General features: G+C 34.9%; 1 protein-coding gene across 1 annotated transcript in view; it reads right to left on the bottom strand.

Moving 5' to 3' along the window:
* Window positions 1–1,079: 1,079 nt before the first annotated feature.
* The window catches only part of DSC1 (desmocollin 1), a 23,695-nt gene continuing 3,677 nt past the window's right edge, over window positions 1,080–21,097 (bottom strand). Inside the window, exons 3-16 of the mRNA XM_026049660.1 lie at window positions 19,044–19,246; window positions 18,460–18,579; window positions 16,999–17,154; window positions 15,700–15,844; window positions 14,277–14,443; window positions 12,471–12,605; window positions 10,904–11,089; window positions 9,293–9,552; window positions 8,941–9,083; window positions 7,175–7,390; window positions 5,387–5,635; window positions 3,515–3,636; window positions 2,340–2,585; window positions 1,080–1,579 (exon numbers count right to left, since the gene is read on the bottom strand). Of these exons, the coding sequence (XP_025905445.1) occupies window positions 1,382–1,579; window positions 2,340–2,585; window positions 3,515–3,636; window positions 5,387–5,635; window positions 7,175–7,390; window positions 8,941–9,083; window positions 9,293–9,552; window positions 10,904–11,089; window positions 12,471–12,605; window positions 14,277–14,443; window positions 15,700–15,844; window positions 16,999–17,154; window positions 18,460–18,579; window positions 19,044–19,246 (2,546 nt within the window). The 3' untranslated portion in view covers window positions 1,080–1,381. The remainder of the gene's footprint in view (window positions 1,580–2,339; window positions 2,586–3,514; window positions 3,637–5,386; window positions 5,636–7,174; window positions 7,391–8,940; window positions 9,084–9,292; window positions 9,553–10,903; window positions 11,090–12,470; window positions 12,606–14,276; window positions 14,444–15,699; window positions 15,845–16,998; window positions 17,155–18,459; window positions 18,580–19,043; window positions 19,247–21,097) is intronic.

Here is a 21,097-nt window from a genome sequence, read left to right as displayed (position 1 = left end):
GCAAATGCTAAAAGCATTTGGGAATAAAAGCCAGCTGGGAAGCAGAGGCTGAATTTCGAAAGGTGCTTATGGCAATCCTCAGTTCACACTACTATCAAATGCCATTTGTATTACACAGCTTCATATATATATATATATATATATATAAAGAGAGAGAGAGAAAGAGAGAGTGTATGTATGCTTAATCTACTAAAAAATACAAATGGGACTCAGATGATTTCTGCCAGAAGTCTGTGCAAATGCATACCTCAAATGCACTTTGAGTTGTGTAAATGCAACCACGACACAACATACGTAAAACAGATGGTTTGCTCTGGTATATTTTTGCATCTCTGAAAAAGCTGGCTTTAGAACATGCTATCAACATGATCTATTCTCAGTCCATTTGGCCTGTACCTTCTGCTAGTTTTACTTAGGGAAAGAAACAGCTTAATGAAGTTCTTAATGAGAAAAGTCAAAAGGTCAGAAAGGCAGTGGGAGCTACACTGGACAAAATTCTTGACAAAGTTTGTCATTTCTGTAATGATGCTATGTTAAAACTCACAAGAAACTGAGGTACAAACTTAAGTTAGGTAAAGGTGAGATTTGTCTTGCCATCATTTAAGTACAACAATTATCCCTAATTTTTAAAATCTCTTATTTCCTAAAAGAAAAATATATACTCGCATACAATGCTGATATCCTATTTGTTGATTTGTTGAAATCCCTTAGGATAGAAAGTCTGATGGGTGGTAACCCATTAGAAGAAAAATATATTTTTGAATATTATTTTACATATATACAATATATATATTTAATTTCAATTTCAAAATATAAAGTTTTCTACTGCAGTCATCAGTATTTTTTTATTTTATGTGAAAAAAAGAAAAACTGTTTTGTATCTCAGTTCATATATGTTACAAAGTAACAAGGTATTAGATATTCACCAGTAGTATTTTAAGTTTTATTTCCACAGAAAAGAAAACAAAGAGACAGTGAGTAAAAGAAGCATTCCTTCTCCAAAGCCAAATACAACACAATTTTCAAGATGGATAATTAGTTAAAAGGAAAAAAAAAATTGTGTTTTAAGTAAATCACAAACAAATAGGAAATACAAGCTAAACAGAAAACTAGCATTACTATATTAACACAATTTAAAGAAAAGTTTTGACTCCCCTCATTTTTGATGGAATGTGTGTAGTAGATAGAAAAGCCATTGTAAACTTAAAGAGTTACTTACATTCTCACAAATCTAAGTTAATCCTGATAAACCTTTCCCCCAGAAAGAACACAGTGGAACAATCTGTTGCATTCAATTCCAAAGTATCTAAATCCAAAATATCACAAAATTATGACAGCCACTTATTTACAGTTTTTTTTTTTAGCACTGTGAAAGGCACATTTATCTCTTTACACATGTTTCTGCTAATGTCCTAAACTTGGGTTCCAGCTGATCTAAGAAGTCAAGTGCCTCTTCTTCATGCTGATCACTACAGCAGCCTACAGAGCCAGCCAAAGATCCTTTTCCTTCATAGTTATATGAAAGGAGATAATCTTCAGAATGTTTCTGTTCTTCATCCTGTCTGCATAGGTGCACCTTCTGCATAGGAAAAGAATATACCTTATTATTTTCTTAAATTGTTATCCTAAACATATTGCATAAAAATAATTTCTTTGATTTACCTTTCATTGATTAATTTTTAATCAGAGTGTGTCCTCTAATGGATTCCTACATACAAAAAATGCACATCATTGGTCTATATCATTCAGACTATAAAATGTAAGTATTTAATAATAAATCATTTCTATTAATCACGTATGGAAAAGTAATAGAGGAAGACCCTGTTTAAATAACCTGTCAAACAACTAGAATTCACTTGAAATTAAAAGTCAGAATTACATTTAACTACTCAGGCACGTAGTAAAGAGTTTTGATCCTAAAGCATGGAATAACTATAATGTTAATGTTCAACTATTTCCAGGTATGAAGTCTTAAATTAGTAAAAAGAATGCAGTTAGATTAAAAGCAGACAGACATTCTCAAAAAACAAACAAAAAAAMCCCAAACCAACAACAAAACTAACACATAGATACCTGAGAAATTATTCTAAAATAAATTACTCTAAATGAAAAACAGCATAGTGTGTAAAATTTAGCCAAGCAAATAAAGTGTGCCTATCTCTAAAAAAAGATGAAAGATGACTTTTTTTTTTTTACTTGAAGAGAGGTATTCCAAATGGAAAGAAGTAAGAAAAAGGGAGAAAAGCCTTCAACCCAGATAATACATATTTTCTTCCTGGAAAAGGTTGTAAATATCAACAACAATGCAGACTCCAGGAGACCTGTAAAAAAATACTTACTTCACCTAAGCGAGGATGTGTGAAATTATGCCATTCTGAGTAAGAATATCTACATGTATCCATCATAGGCTGTCCTCCTCCTCCTCCTCCTTCTTTGACTGATCCCAAGGTCTGATGTCCTCCTCCCTTGATAGATTCCAGAGTATGCCCTTTTCCTTTCACCATTTCAAACGTTTGTTGGTCACCTGTTTTTATTCCATATCCTCCTTGATCATTTGTATTTTGTAAAGGAATTATATTATGATCCTAAAAAAGACACATATTTTTTACATTCGAAAGGATAAATACATCAGGAACTGTTAGATATGTCAGGTATCACATAAAAGTAATGTTTGGTTTGCAAAGTCACCTATTTGTAATCTGTTAAATCAGATACAGAGTTACCAGTGTACGCTTCATTCTGTTTCATTACGCATTAAGTCTCTGCACTTCACTGTACACACAGAAAAAACTACTATGGGATCACATAAAAAAGGACTGCATACAACTTATAAGTACACTAYGTAATGCTTCACAGAAACAGAAATTTGACATTTGTCAGCATTAAGATAACTTTCTTGTTTTTCTGAATGAAGTGCAGTCACCTAATTCTAAGTYTTTTTTGGGGGGGCAGAATGAGTGGAGAAAGGACAGCACCTGAGGAGATAAGCATCAATGCAGTCCTGGGCTGGACTATATTCATAGTATATGGAATTTTAAAATACTTCAACTGACAAAATGAAGAACATATTGACTGAATATAGACTGTTCAATTAAATTTTTTTCTGCTGGCTCAGAAACCAACCAATCGATCAGTTTAAGAAGATGGCAAGAATTGCCCATCACATCTACAAAAACATGGGCAAAACAGTAAATTTTCCTCTAACCGCTGAAAATGTCTGAAATAATTAAGATATCTACCTAAAACTTTCAATTCAAACAGCTGAAGTTGCAAGAGTTATAAGCAACTGGGAGTAGGGTTTTGTAATAATAGGATAATATATATTTAAATATATTCGGTACTCCTAACTCTGCCTAAACCAGAGTTTCTTTCTAAATGGACAAAGCACATCTATTGATCCCTGCTTTCTATTGCTTATTTCCTTTACTGAATCACGTATTTGCAACTATTGAAACTGAAATGCTGTGGGTATCTTAATGACATGTTTTTACATTGAAATAAATAGATAACTCACCATCACTTCTTCTCCTGGAGCTTCTGTATTGGAAATTATTAAGTTGTGATTGGCACAATCATCRGTGACTTGTCTGTGCATTACCCCAGCGCCACAACAGCCACAAATTGTAATCAAGATTACTACAGAGAGAAAGTAAGTGAGAAAGATACTGTGAGTTTTATTTCATAATGATAGATCGATAATAAATAGTTGTAAGAGCATTTTCAAATGCTTAAGCATCAAAAMTGATTAAAACAATTATTTGTTTCTAAAAATACCAGTCATCTACTTATTTCTTTTCAAACAATAAATGGAGCTTTCACAATATTCTTGAACTATTTCTTATTCCAATGAATAAATGCAAGCTCCTTTTCTGAAAATATTCCAAGACTGAAAAAAATGTACTATATTGTACTACATGAAAACTGCATGTTAGACATTTTCATTTATTCATAAGCAGATGTCAAATTATGTCATAAGGAACTAATGTGTTATAAGGAACTACATGTTGTAAACTACAGTTTACTAAATGTAAACTACTGTAATACTGCACTATAGTAGCTTAGCTACTATRAAAATACTGATCATTCTCACAGGGAATCAGCCTGCAATAAGTTTGTATTAAAAAAAAACCACATGCTAGCTAATGCTACTTATAAATGCAGAACTGGACATTTCATTCAGAGAACTACTCTTTCCTTCACTTTATCAACACAATATCTTAAAAACAATGCCAATGAGGAATAACTCAGTTCTGCCTAATTACTCATGAGCAATTTGATTTCTGCTCATAAGCCTATAGGGGAATTAGCCCAGAGCCACTTTGCACTTTGCTGCAATGATCAGCTAACAGTGAGATTTGCATCAGTGGCCTAGTGGATAGCCTGATGATGGCAATGGAAAGAAGACATCCACACAAGCACTGAGCCCAGGATATACAGGATAAAACTATCTACAATAAAAGAACAAGTCTGTCTTGGACTGAACAGTCAAGGGGCAGTGATAGAAACCTATCTAATCCTTCACAAGGTACCTCTACTGAGCATCTCCACTTCTTACAAGTTTCACCTCACAGTAACATCTTAAATTCAGATATCTGTGAATTCTTAATTCAGGGATCTGTGGTGTTTAGACAAAACATAGATACACCTCACTTTCAAAATACGTGCAGGTCCCAGTGTCTTATCTACCCAGCAAGCATAGATAGCTTTGAGATGAATAGTCATTGAAAGTAGAAGCATTTGAAGCATTTATTATTTTAACATGTCCTCGGGTGATTAAAGGTAAAGACTTGTCATTAGTCTATTTCATCTATAGAATCAGTGGATTCCTCCTAAAAACATGAACACTGTGCGGTACAGTCAGTATCATCCATGGCTACAGAGAGACTATGATTCTTGTTAACACAGGGGCCTTGCTTTGCTACTATTCATCACTATTACCTCCTCACTGGTTAACAGACATATCTACCTCTTAAGTATCTCTTATTCTTTGGTAAACTTGGTAACACAAAATGTATTTAAACAGGTCTATTGTGGAACTAACCTGTCCTCCAACATTATGCTGTCCTTGTAAAATTTATTGTTAAATTCAGTGCCTCAGTCTCAATATTTTATTCCATGAAATATGAAGGTTATCAAAAAGCTCTAGGAAATACATTTCAGAATTCCTACAGAATGCAAAATGCATTTTCTTGGCCTTGTTAACATGGATATATAGAATATCTTACAAAAAATATCTTACAAACAATACAAATATAACAGGTGCCTTAACTGATGAGGGCAAAACGAGCCTGAACAGAAAGAAATGCTGGAGTCAAGTTCAAACTGAGCTCTCTAAGTGTATTTTAAAATAAGTGTTCTGCAATTCATATTGAAGAAATATACTTACACAGCAGTAASAGTGATCCTAAGATCATTGCAAGGATGGCCCACACCCCAAGACTGATATTAGAGCCAGCTCTTGGTAAGTCACGAGGATCGGTACCTTCTTCAGTGCAATCACTTGGAGTATCGCAATTACAGTAATTAACTGTTATATAACTGACTCCTTGCTTTCCTCCATTATCAGACACACTTATAGGAATAGTGTACTTTCCAAATGGAATATCACCTCTTGGTGAAAGATATGCTGATTTATCTGGGAAAAAAAATGTTGAAAAGAGATCCACTGAGATATCCACTGTTAAATATAATTGAAACTCCCCTACCCCTTTCACTGTTAACCTCAGTCAACTTCTATCAGTCCAAAAAGCATCAGCAGTTACTAGAAAGGGAGAGAGACACCAAGCAAAACTACACCAGCAAGTTTTATCCTTGATATGAGATACAGCTATGTAATTGACACTGTAAGATAGCTCTTACTTTCTAGTATAAGTAGCTAGTATAAGTAGCACTGCTACCAGATTCGTATTAGCTAGTTTAAAGCTATCCTTAATGTGCTAAAACTGAACTGCAAGTAACATGAAAATAAGTATTTGGAAGGATTTACTATTTCAGCATCCTTTTTAAAAGATACACTTGCAAAACATAGCCTTTGAAAAGAACTGATTTGAAGCTTTGGACTTGATTCAGTTTATGATGGTGACACATGAAGTGACACTGTATTTACTCATAAAAAACATGACTAGTAGTTATTAAAGGATGTTTTATGGTCCAATTGCAATAAATAATACAAAAACAAATAATACCACTTCCATTCTCTAGCATAGGAGATGCTATACTCAATGGGAAGTGAAATGTATTTAGTCTGCTATTAGCAATTACTAGTAAGCATATGTTTTAAAGGGTAAAAAAAAAATACTTGTAAAAAAACTATTGATGAACATAATGGTTGCTATTTGTTCAGGTATCTGAAACTTTATGTCCCTTCTAAAWTTTTTTTTTTCAATTTGCCTAACAAAAAACTTGAAGCTTTCAGGTGGACTTTACTTTCAGACTTTTCTACCACTTCCTTTTATTTGTGAATTTTTGTCATGAACTTCTGAACCAGACCCCTTTCAGGCCTGACAACACGGTAGCAAATGTGTTTTTTCAATACTTAATGCTGTTATCAGAAAAAAACTTTGTCACCTATGACTTTTTACATGAGCATGTTTAAGGGGACAGTGACTCCTTTTGTAGTAAATCCTTTATCTACCTCTATCAAAATTATCCAAATGAACATCAATACACTATGGAAGGCAATAATATTTTCACTGAATTAAGCTACGGCTAAAACATGCCAGATGTCAGCATGTTTTAGAATGAGAAAATAATGAGATGAGAAAATAATTACCAAGGTATTTCTAGACTACTTTTGATCAATTTCAGGTAATGTTTTAGTTTCCCAGTCCTCTCCCATAACAGCAGCCTGAAAAGAGATCTATTTTTTCCTTTAGCACTATAGCCACCACATATTTAAATTCCTCTGAAATTATGAGTATATGCTTTCTCTTACAGAGGTGTTGATGTTTACTCTAGATCCCCTAGATCTAGATGAAATGAAATGCAGAGGGACTTAGGAGATTAGACCTGAAACAGGTATGCCAACTTCTGTGATAAACAAGGTTCAGTAAAAATTGYTACTTATCAAACAGGTGAAACACAGCCTAATTGCCTGACTGCCAAGATGCAAGAAACCTACTTGTAGTGGAAGCTATTCTACTTTTTTTAAACAACAGGATGCAGTTGAACATACCGTTATGTGGGGTTACCTTCCATGAGCCAGACAAGCTTCGGTCAGCGACACGGTACACAAAAGGCATGCTGAAAGGAGACACATCAGCATCCTGTGCTGTGAGGCAGATGGGCTTTCGGTCTCTGCACATTATATACTCGGTTTTAGCAATGCGCGGGTAATTCTTGTTCCCAGGCCTGATAATAACCTGAATAGTGCCAGTGCCTGTCTTGCCATCTGCAAGATAAGAGGGCTGCTTTTAGTGCTTATTTACAGTGCATTGTTCCTTTACTTCTAGGTAGAAGTGGAATCAAATAATCAGAATAATCATAGAATCAAATAATCAGTAGAATCAAATACAATCTTCTGTAATATCTAAGTTTAACTGTAAAGTGGAAAGCATCTACTAATTTAACTAAAAGCAGAGCAGGAATTTTCTGACTCTTAGCTCCTTCTACAGAGTCCTTCTCTTTGTTCACCTGATTACACAGTGTATCGCTTGGTTAGAAACCATTAAATCCAACCAAAAACAGCAAGTGGRGAGAATGAGGAGGAATTAGTCTGCTCTGCGGAGAGAGTATGAAATACTGTACTTGGTTCCCTCCTCTACATGTGCTATCCTCAAAGAAACTGCAGGCACAGGAGGGAGATGACAAGAAAGAGCAGAGAACAACGAATTTGCAGTTGCAAGTTTTGCTTCTTCTGAGCAAAAGACCGCTGGCAGGATGATTTTTCATAAAATTTCTCCATCAAAAAAAAAAAAGAAAATTATCAGAGCTTCTAAGGTTTGTGAACATGAACACACTTCAGATACCAGGCCATTCTGTTCTGTTCTCTTCCTTCTGAGTCACCATGCCATATAAGGATTCAGCACCCACACACACACTACATAATTAAAATCTACATGTGAGAACTGATCAAGCTCTTCCTTCCAATTTCTTTTTTTTCTGATATAGAATTGGTTAATACTTGCAAATGCATACCAATGAAATTACATGAATCTGTTTTTTTTWAAATTTTCTCTGCAGATATCTGATTGCAGAGGCATATATTGTGTTTATTTTCTCTATGAACAATAAAGGCTCTAAACAGTTTAAATTCATAACACTTTTTAATATAAGATACATATTTTAGAGTTAAATCTCAGCCTAAAATAGGTGGTAAATATATACACCCAAAGCAATCCTAAAGAAGGGATTATTACTAATGCTAAGTCAGAACCAAAACCTGTTTTAGAATGAGAACTTGAGCGTCCAAACATTCCCTACAATGAATGGACTATGTAAGAGCTCCTCACCGAGCAATATATACCACTGCTATAGAACCTAAACTCCTGAGGATTATTATGAGTTTGATAACATAGAGCAGTGAATATGTCTATTATTATTGGTTCTCTTAACTTACAGTTTCCAAAAAGAAGATACCAAGAGGTCAAACAGATAGAAAACAATAGGAGAGCTCCAAGAGTAAGAATTTCACTATACACTACTATTGTCAACCTGTTGTCAACCTCAGGGCAGCCAGGTACTACCAAAAAAAAAAAATCAGTGTGTAAATAAAGAAATAAATGCAACACCAAAATCCCTGTGTTTAAATTTAATAAAGCATTTTAAATAGGAGCAGAAGTACTGTATAATATTCCTTAGGCATTTGATACAGTTATCCCAGAATACGATACAGAACMAAGTGGGCCTCTGGTCTGGCCATGTATAGCTGTTCCTATATATGACTGGCTTATGCAGATCTTTCACAGATGACAAAGCATACTAAGAAYGTTTGGTACTCACTTCTGTCTATTGCGAGGACTGTAATGTTGCATTGACCTCGTCTCATTTCTCCAACATCGCGGTCCAAGACTTTGCTAGTTCTGACTTCACCTGTTTTTTCATCTATGTTAATCCAATTACATTGACCAGGTGCTATCCGGTAGCTGTTGAGAACAACTTCGTTATTTAAGAAAAAACCTCAAGCARATCAGCAAACCAACTCACATGTAAAATGCACAGGCAGATCAGGATATTTGTATTTATACACACACGTGCATCTGTGTATACAAATACATAGAGCCCATATCTCCCACATTCTTACGTACATTAATTCGTACGCCAAGTAAACCAGTAAAATAACATTKTTTCATACCATATGCCTTCACTATTCCCAGTTTCTGGATCTTCTGCCACATAACGTCCAATAAGTGTGCCCATATCTTCACATTCTTTAACCTCCAGAGTGAGAAGACAGGGTTTGAAAACAGGTCCCTCATCAACATCTATGACGTGCACTATAACTGTACTAGTGCTCTGGGCAAGTTGTCTTGAATGTGGTGCTAACATATAGGGTGCCTCATTGTTGACAGAAATCACAAGGGTCCTTTGCTTGGAGCTTTCATAATCCAGACCCTATAAAACAGATTTTTTTTTTTCTTCATAACAATATAAAACTTGGTGKTGTTTTCCCAAAACAATTATTAAATGGACAAAACGGAGTAAAAGGATTAAACGGACAAAACAATGTCACAYTTGTTTACAGAAAAAAACACCCATTCTTCTGGAACATCCAGCTTGAGACACAGTGAAGGGACATGATTTTCAGAGAAAATTAAGTTCTAACTATGTTCTAGCTAATAAAATAATCTAAGGTGCCATCCTTAAGAATCTAAATATACAGCACAACTTTACAATAATAACACTATGCTACAGATTTGCAGAAATGGTGGGGGATTTTCTTCTTCCATATCTAGTTGCCCATTATTTTAGTTTAATARTATCTTCTTTCTAACGTAAATCAGTCACACCTCTTGTTATCATCTATCATGACACTGCATGATTACAAATGTGTCTGAATTTCTGGGGCTGATCAGGGCCTCTACAAAAGGTCTTAAGACACCTTCTTCAAAGATATAATATGGCATTAATAGAGCTATTTATATCCTAAAGCTATCATACTATTCAGTATGCTAGAGAGTTATACTACACAAAACTGGTTAGCACACTCTGCGCATAGATTTAGAAAAGCTTTATTTAAATGATTACTAGCAACAAAACATTATATAAAACCCAAATTTAACTGGCTTCTCTCTGCATTGTTGTTACCCCTTCAAATTTTAATATTAAACTTCTTTGCTTCTGAGAAGACATCTGTTATTGCACAGTTTTAACAGACATTGAGACAGATAATAAGGGCCTAAGAAATATGCCGAAGTACAAGTACTGCAGTCCTGTTTTCCAATATCTACAAAGCATCAGGTGTAACAAGTACCTAACCTTATGTGAACATGGCCTCCCTCACAACCCAGTAAAACAAATCTAAAAGAAAAAAGAAACTACCCTGAAAAAGAAAACTTGAAGAGTTTTATGCTGRGTTGTTAAGTGTGATAACTCACAGAATGAGTAAGACTGGAGGAGATGCTCATCATTCCCTCTCTGGCCTCTCATTTCATGAGCCATGGAAAAATCCTCAGATACCTCCCTAAATCTAAACAACTCAAACTATGGAACCAGCCTAAAATGCCAAGTTTTTCTTGCATGATAAAATAAAGATCATTCCTTCAATGCTGCACACACAAAAATATGCAGTAGTCTGGAAGATGAATTATTAAACTTTTGTTCAAATTGTAGTTTAATAAGAAAACATAATTGCCTCATAGCTAGAGATATTCACTGAATAAAAATGAGCTTTATGTGTTATTGGTTTTAAAAATGACACTCCCAGACACATAGCTTTTTCTCCAGCATTCTCATTGTGACTTACCTTGACAACACACAGGACTCCTTCATTTGTGTTTCGGTCTGTTGTAATTTCAAAGGAGCGATCATCATTTCCTCTAATAATTTCAAAAACAGCTCCTGAGCCAGGTGAACCAGGTTCGTCAAGATCGAGAACAGAAATTCTCAGTATTTCTGCATTCACTCTGTTTTCCTCCACCCGTGCTTCATACTTAAAATATCAAAAGAAAATACTGATTTAAGTCAGAGAATACCACTCCACAATTGCACAATGCAGGAGTGAAAGAATACTATATTTAAAGGAATATTCCTTCCTCTCACCCCTTAAACCCAAAGGGTCAATTTACCAACCGGGTGTAACAATCTACTTTGTTTTAATGAAATAGTGTATTGTCTTCACTCTCTACTATCTCTTAAGGTAATTCTTACCTGTGAGCACAGTTGAAATCTCTAAAAGTYTGAAATTCTCCTTCCCAGAAAGGAGCAATATCCTCCTGAGCTACATCAACTACAGATACTGATATTTACATATGATCATGCAGAAAATTAGAAAAGGATATGGGGTAAATTAAGTATATGTATACATGTGCATATATATATACACATATATATAAGCAAACCACAGAATGATAAGAAAAGTCTAGAAGGGTGAAATATGTCTCTTGTTAGATATTGGGGAATGAAAGGGGTTTTTTTAATAGAACTGTGTTATTTTGTGCAAGTTCRGAAAGCACAAATAGGAGTAATTCCAAGGTGCTATTATTGAGGATATTATATAGTAGTAGGCCAAAAAAAAGGATAATATACATAATGGAAAACTACCTCCTTTTGTTCAGCTTTACATTACAAAATCTTCCATCGTRTTTCATTTTTATATCTATGATTGCTGAGGCATAGTTTCTGTATTAAAACTGCCACTAACTTAAGAGAAATTAACCTTCTGAACTAAAGAGAAATTAGAGGTCAAATTTTGTCCCTGGCATAAACTTCTGAAAACCTGCAGTCATAATTTTTAAATGAAAATGTGAAGGAAGAAAGGAAAATAATTAGAAGGACACAAAAAGCAGGATTTAGAGCTTTTATAGCTACTGGTGAACAAGAAATTATTCAAATAATAATTTTTTGGGGGGAGAAAGGAGTTGGAATTGTAAAGGAAACTCTAGCAAAACATTGGTGCATCTCCTTCAATGACACCAACTTATTTTTCCATGTGTCATAGAAGTAGCCAAATCTGATCAGAGGCAATGAGGCTGTGGACATGTTTAGTACTAAATCTTGCCCTGTCTAAATACAGTTAAATTATCAGATATCCTGYCCAGATGGAGCAGGAGCCATGAATTAATCATATTAGCTTTCGTTCAATAGTCTTAAAGTAAATGACTGAAAATGCCTAATACACACCAACTATCCCTGTCAGACAACACAGCAACCAATATGGCAATTTCAAATGCTTGTAAGAGAAGTTATATTGACAACAGAATGCCAGGACATTAGGCTTCACACCCAAGAGACTGCTGTTAGGAGATTAGAAAGGGGATCAAAATCAGTAATTTCTTTACCCTTTTACACGCCCTTAATTTATGAAGACTTACTTGCATGTGCTTAAAAGAGGGTGCATTGTCATTTGTATCTTCAATCCTAATAATAGCTGTTCCAGTGGTACACAAACCAAAAGGCTGACCTGCCATATCTCTTGCTTCAACTAATAAAGTATATTTGGATACCATCTAAAAAAGAATAAAAAAATACAAAWTTTTCACCTTTTAGATTTTTTTAATCACATAGTCACACACCAGAGTTTTAGTCCTATACCCCAAATCTGTTCTAACTTCAACATTATTCCCTTCAAAAAAAAAGACAATTTGGAGGCTATTCTGCTTATAGGTCCAAAGGAAAGTCAGGAAAATATTTTTAGTGGCTAGGCAGAACTAAGTTTAGAATCTATTAGTGATAAGTGAACCACGTTCTATATCAAATAAAGCTTTTCACAATATCCACAGAAACYTTAGTTTTCCAACATTTTACATTTAGGAAGACATAACAGCAGAACTACATCTGCTATCCACATCCTTTCAGAGCCATTTGCAGTGGGAAACCATTCTTTGGGTTTCCAACTGGTATGATGCCTCAGTTCTTTTGGCTTCTAACTTCTTTTTCTTCTGTCTTTTTTTTTCAGTGAGGAAAACCAGGAGGAAATGCTCCTGTGATCAGGTTTGGTTTGGGCTACAAATGACAAGGCCAGACCCACCATTTGGCAGGGTCTGAGCAGAAAGAGCCAGTGCTCTTATCAGTTTAAACAGGATCACTGATAAGCAACACACTTAAATCTGTAACTTGAGTCACAACAGCACACTACCTTCCTTCGCCTTAGTAATACCTGAGCAACTGAATGCAGGAGGGAGGGAGGGGACACAAAAAGGGGGGGGTTATGAATTAGAACAGTAATCCTAGCTCTCARTCTCTGGAACTAAGATTAGGTTATGTGGGTGGAGGACAGAATTCTCCTGTTCTACTTCAGACCTTTATCTTTAAAGGACAGGGAGCAAACTCGTTTTTCAAGCTTTTCTTTCCTGAGTAGTTGCTGTGATTGTTTCTGCAGTGGTCATAGTCATACTCAGCCACTGAGTACTTCTCTTGCTAACCTGCAAGTGCTTTGGGATACACATCCATTATGGATTTTCAGCCATGAAGCAAAATAAGTAGTGAAGAACAAAATTATTTCTAACTTATACAGTGGTGTGCATAYAGCAGTGTTTTCTTTCTAGAACTGTCATATACCAAAAATATTTTTAATTACACATGCCTGCTTTTTTTTCCTAGTGTAAACAATTTAGCAAGTGACACTGCCCTCCTCTCTTCCAAAATAAATAAAACAAATCTTATAGCAACTCTGCTTTGTACCTACCATATTTGAAAACTATTTGATAAACTGTTCATATTTTAGATTATATTACTCTTTAGGTTTTTCATATTAGAGATGCTTTTGCTGAATAGAGTATGTCTGATCACTTCAGGAAACCCTGTTTCACCTTCCCTAGCAACAAGCAGGAAGCACTTAACGTGCATAAGGAAGTGACAATAGCTCATGGGATTCACGAAGAATGAAAAAAAGGGAAACATAGAAAGAGCTATTTTGTATCAAATTCAGCAGGACTTTCTCCCCCCCACGTTAGCTAGAATATGATAGATCTGCACAGAAACCCCTTTGGACAGAACACACAACCCTCTGGAAACGACCCCTCTGGAAACACACGACCCCTTTAGCTGCTCCTTATAGAGGAAAGAGTAGACAAAATGTTTTATCTGGATGTTCCCAAGAATTCAGCGTTAGGAAACTATTTGTGAGCAGTAGAGCAAACAATTGCAAGAAGCAGCTCAGTGCTTGAGGTAAGAATCACCTCTCTATCCAGCTGCGGGGATAACACAGAAATGACACCTGTGTCACCATGTATACCAAATACTGGGGTAACCGGTGGGGCTTGTGACACAATGCGGTATTTCAATGCGGTATGTAGAGTAAAAGGTTCATCTTTGTCATCTGCAGTCATTTTTCCAACTATTATACCTGTGAATATAATACAGAGAATTTAAGTTCTGGAAAAATTAATAAATAAACAAAAATTTTTTGAACATTTTGGAGTATTATTTTAGATACACGAAAATGGTTTTTCTGCTAGTTATTCCTAAATGAAAATAGTATTAGAAAAAAACATAAATGAGAATACAATAAAAGTGTAAAATTATCTATTTTAATCTTTTGTCTTTTTTTCCCTCCTCTTCAAACAAAAATGTAATTACTGCAGTTGCCAAATGAATARAAAGAATAATCAAATTAACATTAAAAAGATAGTTTTCAATTAGTATTTTTGGCAGTGACTTCTGAAAATCCAAAACACAGCTGAGAAGGAGCTGCTGGGGTRGAAGGGCATGGTTCAGTGATTTTTGACATGGTTCAAATCACAGTTCTACCCTAGAGTCTCCACTAGGGATTTCTACTGTACTTCTTCAGATTAGTTTTGGAAAAAAAAATCACCCATAACCCATAACTTACCCAATAAAATGTGGAACAGTTTAGAGAGTTAAATGTGACTGTTATTCTGGGGTGAATGTTAAGATACTTAATTTTTTGGGAAACAAGCTAGACCTCCCTCACTGTACCCTAATATGGGAGACGAGAGAGAAAGGTAAAACAGGGCTTTTCCAATACTTATTCTCTGAGTTTCATCTTTCTCCCTATCTTTGTCCCCACTTTTATCCTCCATTACACAGACACATGAAGTGTGATGAACTGACTCATCTCCTCCTACAAGTCTGTGCAGAAGGAAGCCTTTTATGTATTGCTGTTACTCTTTTTCTACCCCAGCAAAATGTCCTACCTTGTTTAATCAGTTTGAACACACTTTAAGATTATTCAAAAGAGGTTTACTCCTTAGAATAATATCAATTTGGTTGCTTAGGAAATGAATCTATGGTTAGAAGCTGCTTTTGTATCCATCAAAACATTTTATGGGAACAAGGAATTTTGCATATAATGAAAAAAAAAGTGTCATGAACTTCTTACACTATTTAAGAATGTTGAGGCATCTCAGTTTTTGAAAACTTCTATTTATATTTTTCACTATTATTGAGATATAATTTTTGAATATCTAATGAATAAGAAATCTTAACACACACTTTGAAAATTCACTCTTTGTTGTAAAGAAATAACCCTTAGGAAATCTTGCTGTTAATCGTTAAATGTTAGAATTATACCCAGTTGTACTCGTATATAACTGAACTGAATAACACTTTCCATGTTCACTGATTTAAAACTCTTCTTACCAGGTTTGGAATTTTCAGGGACAGAAAACTCAAAAACATCCTGTGTAAAGTATGGAGCATTATCATTATCATCCTCTATCCTGATTGTATGCACGAGTGGTATTTCTGGTGAATATCCATCAGGAGTGCTTGCAAAGCAAATGATCTGTAAGACAGAAATTCAGTAGCTCTTCATACTGAAGCAGCATTACATTTTAATTCAGTGGAGGAATCAACAAAATGAAATACAGTGTGCTAAGCTTATCTTTCTCAATACTCAGAAGAACTCACTAGGAATTAATCTAGCTCATATCTGTCTCAAGTCTTTTAAAAGTACCTGCAAGTATTTATACTTTATTGTTTACTAAATCTGAGATTTCAAGTCACTGTTAAAACTCACTATCTTCTCTTCAAATTGGCAGTATTTTTTTTTTGATTGGGCCTACATGCTAGACACATTGGTATAAAAACAGGTTCTTGGTCCACACAGAAGAGGAAGTGACTGATACCTTATCACAGCAAAACCAAAACCTTTAACTGTTGCCCAACATTTTCCCATTTCACTCTTCCCCCTAAAAGTATTTGCATTATTTCCAATTTTCCCCCAACTCTTTCAAACAGCTTTTTCAAGTCTCTTAAACACAATATTACCAAGTGCAGATGAAGTAACCTGAGCATTACAAAAAGTTTTCTGTGAAATGTTTAAATATAAGCATGCCTATTTAGAATAACAGCACAAAGAACGGAAGGATCATCTGCCCATTRCAAAATAACCTAATAAAAAACAATAATAGGTATTGCAAAGTATCTGCCTAACTATTTAGAAGCAGCAGCTTATTCCCACTCACTGCTTTCTTACACTTCTCAGCCACTAGAGAGAGCAGTTCACTCTGTTAAAGACTAAAACCAAGCAGCTTGAGAAAAAGAAACTCAAGAAAACCATAGCTGTTTGGAATTTATCATAGTTTTGTTTTTATCCAGTTTTTTAACCTTATGCTGAAAAACTTAGGAATTACTTCAAATTATTCTCCAAAGTGATACAAATCTACTATTTCATTCCTGTTATGTTGGAATTAAAATCAAATCTGTTAAAAGCAAAACCACTCTCAAGAGCTAGATGACTAGGTATTCCTTTAATGTTACTCATTTCATCTCTTCAATACCAAAATACAAGAGTCCAAAACATCAAGGCAGTCAGCACAGACACCTGATTCCAGATCTTGTCTGTCACCCCATCTCCACTGTAACCCAACTTGGAAACACATGCATGACAGATATAAAAGATGCAAATAATTTTATATATGCAGTTTAGGTCTGTACCTGAAAACTTGGATACTGTTCACGGTCTACTGCACGAGTAGCAAAGATATTTCCAGTTTCTCTTTCTATATAAAACAAACCCTTCGGATCTTGATCAATTCCTGGCCCACTTGCAGAATAATAAATGGTGTAGTTCTGAGCTGTGTCTGACTGGACCTACAAAGAATGAATTGTTAAGTCCAAAGAAAAACAGCAGCCTAATTCTAATATATTCTCCCCCATTTCATGATCGCATTTACTAGAAGCAGGAACTTTAAAAAAAAAAAAAGAAAAGAAAGCTTGATTTACTCTACTTCTTTAGAAGYTCCATTTTAAACTCAGAAATGTTTTGTGTCATTGAACAATTAAAGAGACAAGAATGTGCATGAAAAAATATATTTCATTTTGGAATTTTATCTTTCAGAATTATGTATCAAGGCACATTCAGGTACAGATGGCTGATGATTTCTATCTCTTTTTTTATAAGATTTTTTTTTTATATACATCCATAGAGATGCATCCATAGAGATGGGACCACTTTCTCGGTTGAGAGTGGGGTTTATAAGCTAATGAATTAAAACAAAGGAGAAGATAAATGAAACAAACTAGTTTCATAGTGCAATGATTTGGCAATTCAGGTTGTCTTCTTCCATCTCATAAGAAGCACTGAAGAGAAAGCTTTAGCAGTTATGTTTTTATAAACTCYTCTACCCCCGAATACTTTCATTTTATTGTCAGACATTCAGAAGATTAGATTAGTAGGTGAATGATTACTCTGTTCAGACTCTGTTATTACACTTGCCTCTGCACTTCTACTAGCTAGTCTGTAATCCAGTGAAGACTAGGTGCATCTATGATAACTATAGTTCTTACATTTCTCTTTCACACCTACCTATTTGCCTTCATAAGAGTATTTTTCCTAATAATATAGATCATACTCAGCCTTAATACAACAGATTTACATGTTAAGATCCAGAAAGGATGTGGGCATGTAAGATGCAACCCCTTGCAAAATGTCTACAAAATGTTTTTCAAGACAACACTTTGGGTTGCTCTTATTGTTGTTGCCTTTGAATTATGCCCTTCATTGAATAGCAGGGCAAAGAAGTCGTTCTTTTCATAGTATGTCTTTTTACATACAGCTCTTTTCACATACAGCTCTTTTTACAGCTCTTGCCTATTTCCAGTCCTTCCGGACTACCATGAACATGTTATTTCTGCTACATGACCACAAGAGGTAGTGCAGAGGATAGAATAAGACAGAAGTATTAATGGAGGAATGACATCAGTGGAGAATTCAACCTGTTCTTCCAGCTGCCTTCAATTTCTTTTACAAAGTTATTTGTTAATATGACAATGTAGAGTTTTCATTTTCTTGATAAAACATATGTCTGAACCCATAAGTCGCAACTTAGATTTTATTACACAGGTCACATAGGAAAATGATTTATGTTATAAAAATAGTATCTGTATAAAACCTACCTGCTGGATTTGTAGTGGGAAAGGACCAAGTGAGTTCTCTATCATAACAGATGGAATAGGACCCCACCTTCTTTTGGTTCTCTTGAGAACCGTATCTCTAGCATGCCTTGTCTTCTGTGTCTGGATATAGAATACAAAAAAAAAAAGATACAAATCAATTTATATATTCTTAGCCGTGTATATTATTGTTTAATTACTGTTCCACTTCTTTCCATCTTCCTTCTTCCTCTTTCCAGTTTTCCCACTGACTGCTTATTTTTCATGATCCTCAGTTCTGATTCCAACTATCATAAGACCTTTAAAAAGTTTTTCATTCACTGTAACACTTCCTGCCAATAAAATCTGCCTTCATACATCAAATATTGCTTTTAAAATTACTGATGTTCCTGGTTAGCTTCTTGCTAACATGTCCTATTTCAGAAGGAAATCTAATGACTTAACCCACACAGTAATGAAGCATCACTAAATAAAAACACATTCTACAATAGAGTGCTCGGCCCGATTCTTTGAAGCTACCTATCCACATGAATTAAACTCTGTAAGTCAGCATCCAAATATATGTTATCTTGAAATCAGAAGCTTACCTTTTCTTTATCTGCCACCAAGTTAATATGTATTTTCTTCTCTATGTGTTCTTGAATGTCTTTAAGTAATATGGTAAAAGACTTTTTCTCAGAAGACAAAGAAACAACAGATGTTGTATACACAGAGCCATCTTCCAGAACTTTGAAGACTGGATCACTGGAACTGATAGATTCTGCAGACTGAAGACATTCTTTCAAATTAACTGTAAGAAAAATATTCAGATAATAATTAAAATGGTGAAAAAAAACATCCAAGAAAGAGCCATCAGAAGACAGAAAATCATTTCCCTAATTAAAACTTAAAGTGGTGTTTACCAGAACACAAAGTCTATAAGAATTAGACCATTTTATATTTGATACAACAAATGCAGATTCTAGAATTCATTTATGCTCCCAGATTTGACCAAATTTACATTAATTTCCACTCTTGTGTGCATAAAGACTGTTTCCCAAAAAAGACAGGTGCTACATGTGCATCTTTGAAAAAGACACTATTTTACTGGGGATACTCTTGAAGAATTAGTCATGAACTGATGTGTTTAAATATTAAAAAAAAAAAAGAAGAAGAAAAAAGTCACAGATATGCATTATACGATATATAGCACTGGAACAGGCTGCCCAGGGAGGTTGTGGAGTCTCCTTCTTTGGAGACGCTTGGACGCAGCCCTGTGCCACGTGCTCTAGGTGACCCTGCRTGAGCAGGGGGGTTGGACTAGATGACCTCTGAGGTCCCTTCCAACCTTAAGCATTCTGTGATTCTATGATTCTGTGATATTGGAGATACTATATTTCAGTTGTCTCGGTGGCCCACAAAAACAGTGAGGATGATTAATTAATGCAAATTCGCATGCCGAGCTTACTTCTTGGAAGTTTTGCCCTCAGGAAGAAAGCACTGGCTGATCTGATGTAATTTAGAAGTCCTGGGATGACAAAGACCTTTAATTTATGTCAGACTGGTGGGAGAAATATTGACCAACTCTGGAACAAAAGATTGCTAAATTTTTAATACGTACATAATAGATTCCAATACATTTGACAAGGCATATGGGTAAACTCAGCATGCTTCTCAAGTGTTTTTACTATGCTTCCTATCACTTGTGGCTAAAATAAACAGCAATGCACTTTACTCACATCAGTGAGTAATTCTAAACTCTAGATCCTGCAGAATCCTTGCAGAAGACAGGGAAGTGACACAGTGTGTTCTCAAAGTCTGATCTTTTTTTTCCTTAACACATTACAAAATCAAATAGCATTTTCAATCAAAAAATATAAGAGTTATTATGTGCYAGCATGCTTCAACAATTCTTCAACGATATGATATTGGATGAAGTCCACAGGAGGCAATGGCAAAACTTCCAAACACTTGACTTAGATTCAAAATTTCACTCCGTATATGCAGACGATATTTTTGACAAAACAGATTTCATTTTCATTTCATGTGTTTTAAGAATATAAAAATCAGATCGGCAACACAATTTAAAAAACTATTTTCTCCTGCCTCTTTTTAAGTTCTCCTTTTTACAGCACTCAAGCAGTGACTTCTTTGTTAACTTTCACAAAGACAAGTTAGTGTCTTTAAAGTTATCACCTCTTCAGTATGTTCAGTACCATAGCTCTGTCTCATCTTTTTCTTCACTATTTCATATATGTTGTATAAGTCAAAAATATATAAAACTTTACAACAACTGGGACAAGCCTGGCTTATTTTACTATGAAATTATAGCTCTTGTATCAAAATATACTAGTCTTTCTCAATAAATGGTTAAGGAGCACCATTCAAGTTATAAAAGACTTTACAAAGAATTTTTTAAAAAGCAAATTTTCTGAGAGCTTGTGATTAATTACAAATCAACTGCTTTCCTTCTGCAGAATTTTGGATTAGGATTGCAGATTTTCCACAATCTCCTCTGCTATCCTGGGACTGATATAAAGCATTTCTGAGCTCTTAAATTCAGTCTCAGGCAGGACAGATCTGTGTAGCAGCCCCAGTGCCCACCTCTAAAAACTGCCTTTCAAAAGACAAAAAGACAGTCTAACGAGAAAAAAGAAAAAAA

Source organism: Nothoprocta perdicaria, unplaced genomic scaffold (assembly GCF_003342845.1).
Source record: "Nothoprocta perdicaria isolate Ctin4 unplaced genomic scaffold, notPer1 scaffold_60, whole genome shotgun sequence".
In the NCBI taxonomy this organism is placed as follows: Eukaryota; Metazoa; Chordata; class Aves; order Tinamiformes; family Tinamidae; genus Nothoprocta; species Nothoprocta perdicaria.
This window is presented reverse-complemented; position numbering and strand designations above follow the sequence as displayed.